Consider the following 13,675-nt stretch of genomic DNA (forward strand, 5'->3'; position numbering starts at 1 on the left):
TATTTTGCCACAATAACAAAAACCTAAAGACTAAACTGACACATATAAATGTTGGGACCAAATTAACACATATTCTAAACGTTAGGGATCAAATACATATTTTACCCTTAAAACTTTGAATGGTTAATTCTTGAGATTTTATATAATTGATTATAGATTTGAAGTGTAGTGTTGTGTGCATATTTCTATTTTTAACAAAAATAATTAGTATCTTTTATAGATGATTATTAAATATAAAATAAGATGATAAAAAAAATAATTAGTATAGTTTTAATTATTAAATCTATGATTAAAAAAAATAGATTTTTTTTTTTTTTTTTTTTTTTTTTTGGTTTTTGTTTGTTTATACTTCATCCCCCTAAACCCCAAGTCCTATTTCCATCTATAGACATGAGTGATGATAGCTCTCTAGAATAATATATATTTGCTAGCTCCTTTTAGAAATCTTATTCATGATACCCAAGCTTAAGACGCATCTTTCCAACGATACAAACTTTCCCTTATCCGCAGAAAGGGTAACACCATATCTCATCTCCAAGCTTGCAAAGCTAAAGAAATAGCAGATATTGTTATTTGGTTGGATAGTATTCTTCCTGATGTTTCTGTTTCAGATCAGTTAGTGTTCCTTGTATTTTGTTTTATTCTTCATTGGCGAAAAGCACATTTTCGTCCTTATATTTTCACACGATTCCCACTTTGGTCCCTATATTTTATTTTTACCGCTTTTAGTCCCTATATTTTATTTTATTTCTGTTTTAGCCCTTTTCGTCAATGCCGTTAGGGCACTGACCTACGTGGCAAACAGAATTATTAAAATAATAATAAAAAATTTTATTTTGTCATTAAAAAATATTAAGTCAGCATTTAAATTTTAAAAAATAATTTATTAATTTTAACTAAATAAAAAAATAAAAAATAGAAATAAAAATAAAAAATTACATTAATTGAGATTGAAGTATGTCTTGAATAAGAACAACAAAAACACAAACTCAGATCTAAAAACACAAAATTAAAATCCAAAAATCACAAACCCAAAAATTAAGAACATCAAATTATACATAGAGAGAAAAAGAGAAAAAGCACCAAAAACTGGTCGACTGCCTCCAATTCAATCCAAAGCATGAATGCCACCTGAGCTTTCTCCACTGTCTTCGTCCTTCCAATGAGGCATTTCGCCACAATTGCATCGCATACTTCCTTGGCTTACCTTCAACATTACCAAATACCAATCCAAATTACGAAGTTTCAACAACAAGCAAACCAAAATGAAAGAAAGAGAAAAGGCAAACAGACCTAGCACCATCGGAATCAGCAGCTCGTAAAAACGCAATCAAAGCGTCGAGCGCCTTCTCTTGCACCGGCGCATTGGAATCCGCAACTGTCTTCTTGAAAAGCAGACCTAAATTACAGATCGAGCATTAAGAAACGAAGAAACGCAGATCTGAGTCCAAACCCTTAAAAAGACCAACCAAAAGAGTCATAAACATACCGAAATCGCGAAGGCGAGAGTCCTTGGGATCTGCGATGGAATCACATAGCGCGGCCAAGTCGATATTGGCTTCGTTCCTGACCTTCCAGTTCTTGTGTAGCAATCGATCTTCCCAAGGCAATTTCTTCGCCTCCTTCAACAATTTCTCTTCCTCAGACATTTTTGTTTTCTCGCTTTTTGGCTTATTTTACTGTGTTGGTTGTACTGACCAATACTAATCGATCTATGGAAAATGCAGAGAGAGAAAGAGAGGAAGGTATGAGGAATGAGAAACTCGCTTTCCTAAAATTTCTCTCTTTTTTTGTTGTTGTTATTTTCTGTGTTGGTGATTTTTGAATTTTAATTTTGTATTTTTAGATCTGAGTTTGTGTTCTTGATGTTCTTGTTCAAGACACACTTCGATCTCAATTAATGTGATTTTTTATTTTTATTTCTGTTTTTTATTTTTTTTATTTAGTTAAAATTAATAAATTATTTTTTTTAAATTTAAATGCTGACTTAACATTTTTTAATGACAAAATAAAATTTTTTATTATTATTTTAATAATTCCGTCTGCCACGTAGGTCAGTGCCCTAACGGCACTGACGGAAAGGACTAAAACAGAAGGCGTTTTTCTAAATAGGGACTAAAAGCGGTAAAAATAAAATATAGGGACCAAAGTGGGAATCGTGTGAAAATGTAGGGACGAAAATGTGCTTTTCGCCTTCTTCATTTGATTAATACAAATTCTTGACAGTTTCTAAAAGTTAAATAAATAAATGAAGCGATTTATTTGTAAAAGAGACCCCCTTCCCTTTCCAGTGGTCTTTAAACCGGGCTGATATTCCTAGATGCATTCCTTTCCTTCATCGAAAAATGATCATGAAAATAGACGTGTGGGTGCAACTAAATAAATTTCTACACTTTTTTAGCAGTTGCGAAAGACAAACTGTAAAAGTAAAAAAATTTCTTTAAATTGCTGGAAATATGATTAGATCGCAATGAAAATAAAACCTTTTTTTTAATTAAAAAAAAAAGATAATTAAGCTATATTTTATAAAGTATAAGTTGGTAGGAGTATATTGATCGTATAGGTTACATGAAAGTGGCCGCAAACTCTACAGTTTGGTGCAATCGGTCGGCTTGAAGGAGACTATCCTTGTTTCCAAGTCATACCCAATCAAAAAATTTGCTTGAACATAGTTGCCATATACTCCTGTGCTATCCGAAAATTCATTATCTGTACCTCCAATATTTGTAATTCCAAAGCAATAATATTCAAATCTTTTAATCGGTCGATTGAAAGTTTGTATAGGTTTTAACTCCACATCTGCACCTTCAAAATGGACAGTCAATATTGGTCCATTTTCATTAGTAATTTCAGTTCTATAGCAAAGCCGTGTCCCCAATAAAGTGTCATTCTTAATGGGATCAATTGAAATCTGCTTCTTCACTTCCACCTCTAAGCGATCGTAAAAATCTGGTGGCAAAGACAATGCTGGTGATCCTGAATCGATTAACATGTTGCCCTTAGAAACCTTACCTGAAGAGTTAAAGGGCACATATGTGTCTCCAACACTAATTCCTTCTAGTGTCACATAATATTCATGTCCAGATTCTCGATCTACAATTGGTGTTGAAACCACACCATCACCCACAACTTCACTGCCATTGCCAAAACTTATCTTGCTTGTAATACTAGGATCAGTTGATTCAGTACCAAAAGGCAACAAGCAATAAGAAAATCTCTTGCTACCAATTTGTGAAACAAAGGACAAAGGCCCTGATCCTAACCCAATAGTTGCTTGGACATCGGAATCGAGGGTATTGTTGTGTCCACATCCTAAAGCAATGTCAAAAGAAACCGCTTGCCCAGAGGTAGAAGTGATGGTGGCTTTTTCTTTAGCCAGAACACCTTGGGATAAACCACTTACATATCCAATGCTGTAAATGCAACTATTTTGAGGAGAACAATGGCTGTCGTCCCATACTTGACATTTTTCTGAATGACAATAAATTTCACTATATGTGGAGGACTTTTTAGGATCAAACAGGGGATGAATCTGTTTGAAGCAGTAATCATTACAAGGTACACATGGTGTCCACACAAGGTTACTAGCTGTATCGGCAACGCCATAGATGTCTACTGGTGGAGTGCCAATTGAGGCCTTCATGAGATGCTGACCTTGGTATGGTATTAATTGTGCTTGGGGGACATTATGAGCAGTAACCAAAAGGCCTATAAGATAATATGAGAGAAGGAAGCATGGATGAAATATGACACCGCTTGCCATTGAATTTGGAGAGATGAAACAGTACTGGCCATACTAAAGGCTTTTATATACATGATTAAACCGAATTTTCCATGTCTGACCTAACGATTACTTGATTGTACCATTAAGTTAACCTAACAAAAAAACAGAAAGAAGAGAATTCTCCGTCCATGAATGGCATCAAATGTACTATATAAACTAGAAATTTTAATAAGCATCAAATGGCATCAAATGTTTTTAACAATATTTAAAACAGAGATTGTAACGATTCATAACAAATCTCTTGTTTCACTAAAGAATAAGTCATCAATCCTTATTTAGTTTTCCCAAACAAAAAACCTTATTTAAGAATAAATTTGGTTATCTAGGCCCCTCGGTTTTGCATGGCAAATGCACCTTTTTTTATTTTTATTTTTTTTTATAATGAAAATAGGAATTATTTTTTTGCTTGGCTTTGCGATTTAAAAGGAACTGCTTTTCTTTTAAGACGAAGACAAGATTTTGTAAATAGTAGGATGCAACTTAGCCTAAAGGCATTCCCAAGGTATGATATAAATTTAAACTTTTACCAAAGCTTCTGTGACTGCTTTCTTAATGCTCATCCAATTACTCTAGCTACATCGAGAGGAAAATAAATAAATAAGAGTTCTTTGGTGCTAAACAATAATAATTGAATAGGAAAAGTAAATATAAGGAGTCATATTTGTTGCTCAACTTCACTTAAATCTAAAAAGTTTATTTCTTAATCTCATTATATTAGAGGGAGAAATATTGTGCCTCTCTACTCAGATATGGGACAGGAACCTAGAGTCAGGGACAAAGCCATTCTTTGATCTTAGGGGGGGTTTCCCGTCCCCTCCCCCTGCCCCCTCCCTAAAAAATATGAAAAAATAAATACTAATATATAATAACTAATTAATTTTAGTAAGTTTGTGCAATAAAATTATACTTGGCCCCCCTAACAACATCCTAGATCATCTAAAACAAAAGCAAAATGCTCATATAAAAAATTACTAATATAAAATCTCGAAAAAAAAAAAAAAAAAAAAAAAAAAAAAAAAAAAAAAAAAGAAGAAGATTGGCACAACCACAAAATCACGAACAGAAAAGCTAAAGAAAATCTAGCCCAATCATTCAACCAATTAGACCATGCCCTTAAAAAATTTAACTAAAACCAGTCTGATCATACACGGCAAATTCCAAAATCTATTCCATCAAAATAAATAAATATAAAAAAAAATTATAAAAACACATAAATAAGATATTAATCAAAGGCACTTGCTCCTTGTGAGGAAGGCTGACCAACAACGGTAGTGAGGTATGAGTCGTGAGGGATAACCATAGTTCACTTTTCTGTCCATATAACATTACAAATTTAGACTTCTTCATTTGGAAAAATTAAATTATGCATATAATTTTTACTTTAATGATCTAAGAAATCAATCCTAACAAAAGATGACACTGAAAAGGAAACAAAGGGGAAATTATTCATACTGATAAGCTAAGTAATTAAAATTAATAATTACTTTTAAAAGAGCATGATATAAGTGCTTGGACTCATTTATAGAAGTAATACATAGAACAGAATACGCAATGAATTTTAATTATTTAATAAACCCATTCATAAAGGATTTGTCTTTGGTTACACCCCGGAATAGAAGGGTAGGTTCTTAGTTACTGATAAATGGGGTAGATTTTTATCAAGAAATTCAGTTCAGTCCTTTAAGATAGTTTCAAAATTAACCCACCAAAACAAAACAATTGAATGGTATGGTTATAGATTTTTCACAACAGAAAAATCACATACCCAAAGACACTAAAAACCCTCAAATATTCGCAGCCATAAAACCCAGCTAGGAAAACACCCAAAGATGAAAGAACCCATGGAATCCTACTGAAATTGAACCCACACACCCAAACAACACAAACATAAATAACAAAGAAGTGAGACAGCACCGGAGTGAATGAATGAAATACAGGGAGATTTCAATAAAACGACACAAAATGCAAGAAGAAGATTGAGGATTCCTCCCCACCCACCTTGTACACAATACCCACAATATCAAAATTGATTATGATCCTTTAATGAAACCTTCACCTGAGAACGCAAGAAGAGTTATTTCCCATTTGGTGAGCTATTAAAACTTAAAATAGACGTATGTCAAAAATTTCGAAGAGAAATCTAAGAATCAGTACCTACCTACCTACCATATTTAAGTTTTGCCCTTATTTTAACAATTGGGCTTAATTGTGTAATAAAGTAAAATTGGTCATAAGCTACATTTGCTAAACTGTGTTTTACACGTTTTGCAAAGCTTGTGATTCAAATTTCAAAATCTCACCTTCCATCCACTCTATGCAGAACAAAATTGTTGTTTGAAAAATACCATCTAACTTTGAATGATTTTGTCAATTTTCTATAATAATACCATCTAAGTTCAGTGTACCAGTACCCTTCAGCTATTGGCAACAAGTGTTCATGGGATCCAATGAATGATGACTTTGTCTGATTTTGCAAATCTTTCTAAGAAAGCAAAATCGAATGCTGCTCATTGCTAATAGTAATAGGAATCACTGTGTAACTAATTAAGGACAACTCAAAGGACTTCTATGTATGAAGAAAGACTATATATACCTTAACAAAACATTATCTTGCTATGAGATTATACACCATTTTCAGAAAAACTCCACAAACCTCAAACTAATTTGCATTAGTGAAGAGATTGGCCTACTTACATATTCAAATGTGTAGTCCTAGCATGACAATGATAGGGAAACCAAAATTCAAAAAGTGTTGAAATGAAGCAAATGCATGCAAAGAAAAAGATAGATTGTGATAGTAAAGATTAATACATCCATTGAACAAGCAATATCTTTCTCACTGATAATTTTTGTTGTTACACTAGTGTTAAAAGCAATTTGAGACAAATCCAAGTACGTTAAACATGCTAGGTAGGTTGGTCTCCACTCCTCTTCTACATCATCCAAATCTAAACTACATATAGATTTAATCAAGCAAAGTTATCTTTCTATGCATTCATATAGGAACATAGTGTCATGGTCGTTCGAATGGGATATGATATGTGTGCATACCCAAAATATGGTTGTTGGACTAAACCTCTAACTGGGCTCACAATCTATTTGTATTGTGGGTTTTGAGTTTCCTACAATGGGTGATTCTTTGCTCAACAGCCCAAATGCACTCCTACTTCCTTAAGCTTTTCTCACTTCCTCACAGAATTGCTCTTTTGCTCTCTTTGGGTTCTCGCTCACTTCTCTTAGTGTTCTTCCCAACCTTGCCAACCCCCTTTCCTTATTCTCATCTCTTATTTATAACTCAAGATTAGTGGATGGGTTATGATTACTTTAGGTCATTAGAGGGTTTGAAGGTCCAATTCCATTGTCTCTGAGTGGTTGTTTAGTTGGGAATGGGAGTAGTGGCCTTGGAACTAGTTCCCACCCTAAGAGGGACGTTCAGCAGCGATCTTCCCCAAGGTAATACCAAGCATCTAGAGACTCACCTTCCTGGAAAATTGCATTTCCCAACCAAGCAAGGTCTCACCTTTGCCGGTTGCCTCATAATGGCTTAATTACGGTTTTTGGGCTTCGGATGAGCGTCAAGGCTTGCTTGGGCCTAGTTCATAGGCCCAATAGTACACATAACCATGCACAATGTCCCAAGGCCCGAGGTTCAACAAGTCCAAGGCCTTGTGCACGTGGCATAATCGTGATGGGTTTCATGAACAATGGGCTTGAGGGAAGTAGCACCCCGTACAATATGTTATCTTAGTTTATCTTAAATCCTTGTTATTTGTGAGTTCTAGTTAATTCAATCAATGAAGACAATAATTGAGGATTTAATTTTGCATACACACACCCAAATATATATATATATATATATATATTTGGAGTTTTATTATGATAATAAAGATAATTATCAAAGTAAATACAATATATTCAAATCAAATTGTATCTATCAAAAAAAAAAAAAATCCACATTATTTTCATGTAATGTGAACACAATTCCATTACCCAACCCAAAGATTAAAAAAGAGAAAAGGAAATTAAAAAATAACAAAGCAAGTTCAATAATGAAAAGCACATTTACACATAGCATGACCTACTTGTACCTAAATGAGCATTATAATATTTTGCTATCTAGTGCTTAACCAATCTAAAAAATTTAGATTGAATTAAATAAATCCCAACCATTATTGAATGTATATCATTTTCATTGATAAAATGAGAAATTAGAACAAGAATAGAGGATCACCAAATACGACTCCCTATTCAACGAAGGTGATACAAAATGAGAAAAGAAAATAGTTAGGATCATAAGATTAGATCTTGTAAATTTGGACCTAAACTTGTTAACCCATTCGAATTCAAACCAAAAATTAGGGTATGGGTAACAAAACTTTAATCTAATTAATTAATTTTTTACCCATATATACCCAATGTCACCAGACCCAACCCAACCAATGAGCCTATTAGCTTTCCAGGCTTCTTTGATCACTTCTTTGCATTTTGGGTGGATGGGCCATTTAACCTTCTTCTTCTTTTTTTTTTTTTTTTTTTTTGGATAAGAAAGGCCTTCTAAAGTACACAATGTGGGAGAGAATGGACCCATTGTATGTTGCCTAATGCTCTATCTAGTTTCTCCATAACAAAATCATTTCCCTTCCTTTTGTTCATCACGTGCCCTTTGGCTTCTAATGTTGCCTAATCCAAAGACTTAATTCTATAAAAAACAATTGGTCATGATATTCCTTATACTTGAGCTACTTTTGTTCTTTTTTCTGTAAACATCTTTTTTATTTACTTTGTGGGTAGGAATAGGATCTTAAACTTAAAGACATCTCATCTCATTGAAGCTGTCAGCTATGCTACTCTAGGCAGTCCCCAAAGTCTGAGTGGCCCATTTCCTTCATTCCCAAGGGGATAAAATTAGTAGATTTCCAAATTCCTTTTTTTTTTTTTTTTTTTTTTTTTTTTTTTTTTTTTTTGGAAAGGGAAATAAGATGGCATTAATAACCAAACAAAGAGTACAACAAAGAGAGTTTAGATACAGGCTAGACAACATAGCTATACAGTACACATCTCAGATTGAATTAAATAAGCAACCATTGGGGGTGTGACTCCACTCCAGATGTGTGAACTTGCACTCCTCCAAGCATATTGGGCCAACTCGTGGGCAACCTTGTTAAGGTCACAGCTTGAATGCTTGAAAGAGCATGATTCAAATAGATTCCGAGCTTGGAGAAAATCCTGAATGAAATGGCCAAAACTGCTCCCTATAGCGTTTTCATTAATGGCTTGGATGGCATTGAGTGCATCTGATTCGAAAATAACTCTAGGCAGCTGCAAATCCTTAGCTAGCAGGATTCCTTGCTCCAAAGCCATTATCTCCACGAGTTCTGTAGAATAACTGGATTGAAGAAACTTGCATAGACTAGATATTAGGTGACCCTTGCTGTCTCTTACAATGACCCCAACACTAGAGTACCTGTTTTGGTCCAAAGCTCCATCAAAATTTATTTTGTAGACTCCAGGTGAAGGGGGTTCCCATCTGGTGGGGGAGATTCTAATATAGGAAAGGTTCGTATCAGCAGCACTTGAGTAGTCTTCCATTAAGCTTTTTTCCATATGCCAAGTCTGTTGTGGGGAAAGGTTGCTTTTATTGTGGACCACCTTATTTTTGTTATAGAAAATGGCCTAGGCTACAACAAAGAAGGTTTCTAGATCTTGGGTAGACTTTTGAGTGAGGATATGCATGGCTGAGTCCTAGAAATTCAAGTTGTTTTGACTGGCTCTTAATGGATTTTCAGCCCATAAATCCCAAACCTAAGAGGTGAAATCACATCTTAGGATGGCATGGGTGATATTTTCGGGTTCAAAACCACAAATTGGGCATGTTTTACTATTGGTAATGCCTCTGATATTCATGTTTTCCATTGTAGGCAGTCCATTAACACAAGCTCTCCAAGCAAAAATCTTCATCTTGGTTGGGAAGTTTAGGTGCCAAAGCTTCTTGCATAGCAGCCTATAGTATCCCCCGAGGAGCCTTCCCCTTTTTCCCCTACGTCCATTATGCACTTTTGACTATAAACTCATCACGGCTATTCTCCAACCATATTATTTTATCTTCAGGCAGATTGTAGCTCAAAGGGATTCTGAGAATTGTTTCAGCTTCGAAGGGAAGGAACGTCGCTTAAACCAAATCAACTTTCCACCATTTTATGGTGGGTTTATGAGCGAGGAAACCATTGGGAATTCTGGATTGCTATTTGGAGGGCTGATGACTTTATAAGTGGATGGATTTGGCATCCATCTATCATCCCATATATGGATCCTTTTTTCATTACCTACCCTCCATTGAGTTCCTTCCTTTAAGTCTTTGAGACTGTTGTAAATTCTTCTCCAAGAGTATGATGGGGAATTGCCAAGCTTGGCATTGAGAACACCACCTGTGGGGAAGTATTTGGCCCTATGTACACGGGCAACAAGGGAACTTGGATTTGTGAGGATATGCCATGCTTGCTTAGCTAACATAGCAACTAGCAAGGTTGAAAGCTTGCAAGTTTCTAAACCCTATGCCTCCGCTAGCTTTCGAATTGCACATCCTTTTCCAGCTGATCCATCACATTTTGGATTCTTGTTGCTTCTGACCCCACCAAAAATTTCTCATCATACTTTCTAAATTTTCACATAAACTTTGAGGTAGTTGGAAGCAACTCATTGTATACGTTGGGATTGCTTGAGCAACTGCCTTAATGTGTATTTCCTTACCACCAATAGAGAGTAGTTTACCCTTCCAACCAGCAAGTTTCTACCCCACCCTCTCCTTCAAGGTAGCAAATACCTATTTCTTGGATCTTCCAATAAACGATGGGAGACCCAAGTATTTGGAATAACTTGAGTCTTGCATGGGGCCAAGGATGGCAAAAATCTTTTCTTTGATTGATTGAGGCGTATTTGGGCTAAAGATCACCGAAGATTTGTCTGTGTTAATTTTTTGGCTAGATGCTTCTTCATATTTTTAAAGGATTTGTTTTAATTTTTGACTCTCTTCGGTGTTTACCTTGCTAAAGAGAATGCTATCATCCACAAAGAAGAGGTGGGTGATTCTTAGGCAACCTCTACAAATTGAGATGCCCATCCATTGCTGATTTTGTGCAGCCTCATGTATGAGAGCAGAGAGGCCTTTGGCATAAAGGAGGAAGAGGCTTGGGTCCTTGGCGAAGTCCTCTAGTTGGGGGGATATTTCCCCATGCTACCCCATTTATAATAACTAAGTATGAGACTATGGTGATGCACTGCATTACCCAATTTATCCACCTAGTGTTGAAACCCAATCTTTCCATAACCCTTTGGATGAAGCACCATTCAACTCTATCAAAGGCCTTGCTCATGTCGAGCTTGGCTGCCATGAAATTGTCATTACCTACATTTTTATGATTTAAGAAATGCATTAATTCAAAGGCCACTAGCACATTGTCAGTAATGAGTCGGTCCAAGATGAAGGTGCTCTGGTTTTCAGTTATAATGTGAGGGAGGAGGGTTTTAAGTTTGTTAGTAAGGGCTTTAGAAATGAGTTTAAACACTACATTATAGAGACTGATTGGGCAGAACTCAGACATTCTCTTGGGATTATTTGTTTTCGGGATGAGGGTTATGTTTGTTTTATTCAGCTCTGTCATGGATAAATTGTTATTGAGAACATTTAGAACCATATTAGTAATACTACAACCCACAATATTCCAATATTTTTTATAAAATATGGCAGACATACCGTCGGGGCCAAATGCCTTGGTAGGGTGGATTTGCTTGAGAGCTATGGCTACCTCCTCCTTGGTGAAGTCCCGAGTGAGATTTGTATTCATTTCATCAGTCACCCTAGAGGGGATAGCTGCAGTTACTTCTTCAATCCATGTTGGATGGGCTGTTGTGTAAATGTTCTCAAAATAGTTAATGGCTGCCTGGGCAATGCTTTCCTATTCATCACACCACCTACCTTGCTCATCCCAGATTCCTAGAATTGTGTCTTACTTACGCCTTTCAGAAGCTTGAACATGGAAGAACTTAGTATTCTTGTCCCCCTCCTTAAGCCAGTTAGCTTTAGCTCTTTGCCCCCAATAGATTTCCTCATCATCCAAAAGCTCGTTGATTTCTTTCCTTAGGCTATTAATCTCAGTGCTCATGTCTCCTGCCTTATCTTGTTTGGTTAGGCTATTTAGGGGTTTCCTTTTGGCCTGAATTTTTTTTTTGGAATTTGCCCATAAACCTCTGAATTCCATTTAGTTAGCTCGGTAGCACAAGATTTTAAGTTCTCCATTATTCCTTCTAGGGTACTAAGATCAACCCCAATCCCCCATGATGCCTCAATAATAGCTTTGCAATCAGCATTTTTAGTCCATAATGCCTCGAAATGAAACCGCTTTGCTTGGGAGTGGCGAATGGATGTTCAGTTCGAGATTACTAGTGCACAATGATTAGAAGTGGAATCAACTATATGGAGTACTTTCTTCCCCCCAAAATTTCTGATCCATTCTGGAGTTGCAAAAGCTCTGTCAAGCCGCAAGTATTTTCTGTTTTCCCCCTTTTGCATGTTGCACCAAGTAAAATCAGACCCAATATAGCCCAAGTCTTGAAAACCACAATAGTCCAGTACTTTTCTGAAGCCATCCATTTGCTGTTGGGGCCTAGGAGCTCCACCCAATTTTCCTCCGCTGATAAAATTTCATTAAAATCTCCTAAACAAAGCCAAAGAAGTTGGAACTGATTATGAAGAAAAGCTAGAAGCTGCCACGATTCATACCTTCGGTGAGTCTTCGAGTGACCATAAAAGCCGGTTAGCCTCCATTTGAAGTTGTTGCTAGGCTCTGTGATAGTTGCATTTATGTGGTTCTTTGAGAAGCTTTTAATTTCCAAGTCAACTTCTCTTGCCCATAAGAGAGCAAGTCCTCCACTTCGGCCTATACAAGGAACAATGAGGTCGTTTGCCATCCCAATTCTATTCTTTATCCTTTCCATACGTCTGGTTTTTGATTTGGTCTCCATAAGGAAGACCACTTTGGGATCCCAACGCCGCACTAAGTCATGCAACGCTTTGATTGACTGAGGGTTCCCAAGCCCTTGACATTTCCAACTTAAGGGATTCATGGCTCCCGGCAATGCTGCCTTGCAGCCATCGTCGATCCCTCTTTAGTTTCAAAATGATTGGTATTAGAAATTGTGCATCTCCTTTTTTACAATGATTCTAACCCTTCTTCAAATATAAGCTTTCCCACCCTTTTAATCCCAGCAACTAGTAGTTGGAATTTAGCTTTTGGGCTTTTTTTTTTCCCCTTTTTCTCTTGCCATTTTCTTCAATTGGGTCTTTGTTTTCACTTTCCTTTCTATTTCTGAGCCCTTAGATCCCTTATTTCTTTCATTAGTTTCAGTTGGGTCTGCCAATAGCTTGAGTGGGCTAGAGACTTCCATGAACTATGTTCCCGTTTGTGTCTGTTGGCCCATTGGAGAGAGGGCATCCAATGCTTCTTTGTCTTTTTTCAAATCTCTTGGTGGACCATTGGAGGGAGCAGCTGCCTCATCACATACCCCTGGCAATTACGTGGTGTAGTGTTCCACCCGCATAGAGTAGCCCATCCATTCTGATTTCTTGCGGACTAATTTTCCTCGAAGCCTGGGACATCACACATCTCCATATTTTTTGAATTTTCCTTTCCTCGGTTGCCGCTACTACCTAAGCTACCTTCACCCCTATCCGCCGCTAAGGCATAGGAGATTTTTGCCACTGTTTGAATATTTTCCTCTACTCTATCTTCATTACCATCACTCCAACCCCCACTGCTAGTAGATCTTGATTTTTCCATCCCTTATTTCGAATTTCCCTGTGCTTGGAGCCAGTCGCCATATTGTTTGGACGAGCTT

General features: G+C 36.4%; 2 protein-coding genes across 3 annotated transcripts; both read right to left on the reverse strand.

Annotated features, from left to right (window-relative positions):
• Window positions 1-916: 916 nt before the first annotated feature.
• Window positions 917-1,818, reverse strand: LOC126700224 (protein MOR1-like). 2 transcript variants are annotated; one of them, XM_050398258.1, is made up of 3 exons: window positions 1,490-1,814; window positions 1,294-1,399; window positions 917-1,207 (listed from the first exon to the last, which is right to left on the reverse strand). In XM_050398258.1, the coding sequence occupies exons 1-3, from the start codon at window positions 1,647-1,649 to the stop codon at window positions 1,204-1,206; spliced, it is 270 nt and encodes an 89-aa protein (XP_050254215.1). In that variant the 5' UTR covers window positions 1,650-1,814; the 3' UTR covers window positions 917-1,203. The 2 variants fall into 2 exon arrangements, with proteins under 2 accessions (XP_050254215.1, XP_050254214.1); XM_050398257.1 differs by having other exon boundaries at window positions 917-1,399; window positions 1,490-1,818.
• Window positions 1,819-2,587: 769 nt separating this feature from the next.
• Window positions 2,588-3,763, reverse strand: LOC126700908 (aspartic proteinase CDR1-like). Its single transcript, XM_050399073.1, has one exon. The coding sequence runs from the start codon at window positions 3,761-3,763 to the stop codon at window positions 2,588-2,590; it is 1,176 nt and encodes a 391-aa protein (XP_050255030.1).
• Window positions 3,764-13,675: the final 9,912 nt, after the last annotated feature.

This window comes from Quercus robur, chromosome 9, assembly GCF_932294415.1.
Source record: "Quercus robur chromosome 9, dhQueRobu3.1, whole genome shotgun sequence".
In the NCBI taxonomy this organism is placed as follows: domain Eukaryota; kingdom Viridiplantae; phylum Streptophyta; class Magnoliopsida; order Fagales; family Fagaceae; genus Quercus; species Quercus robur.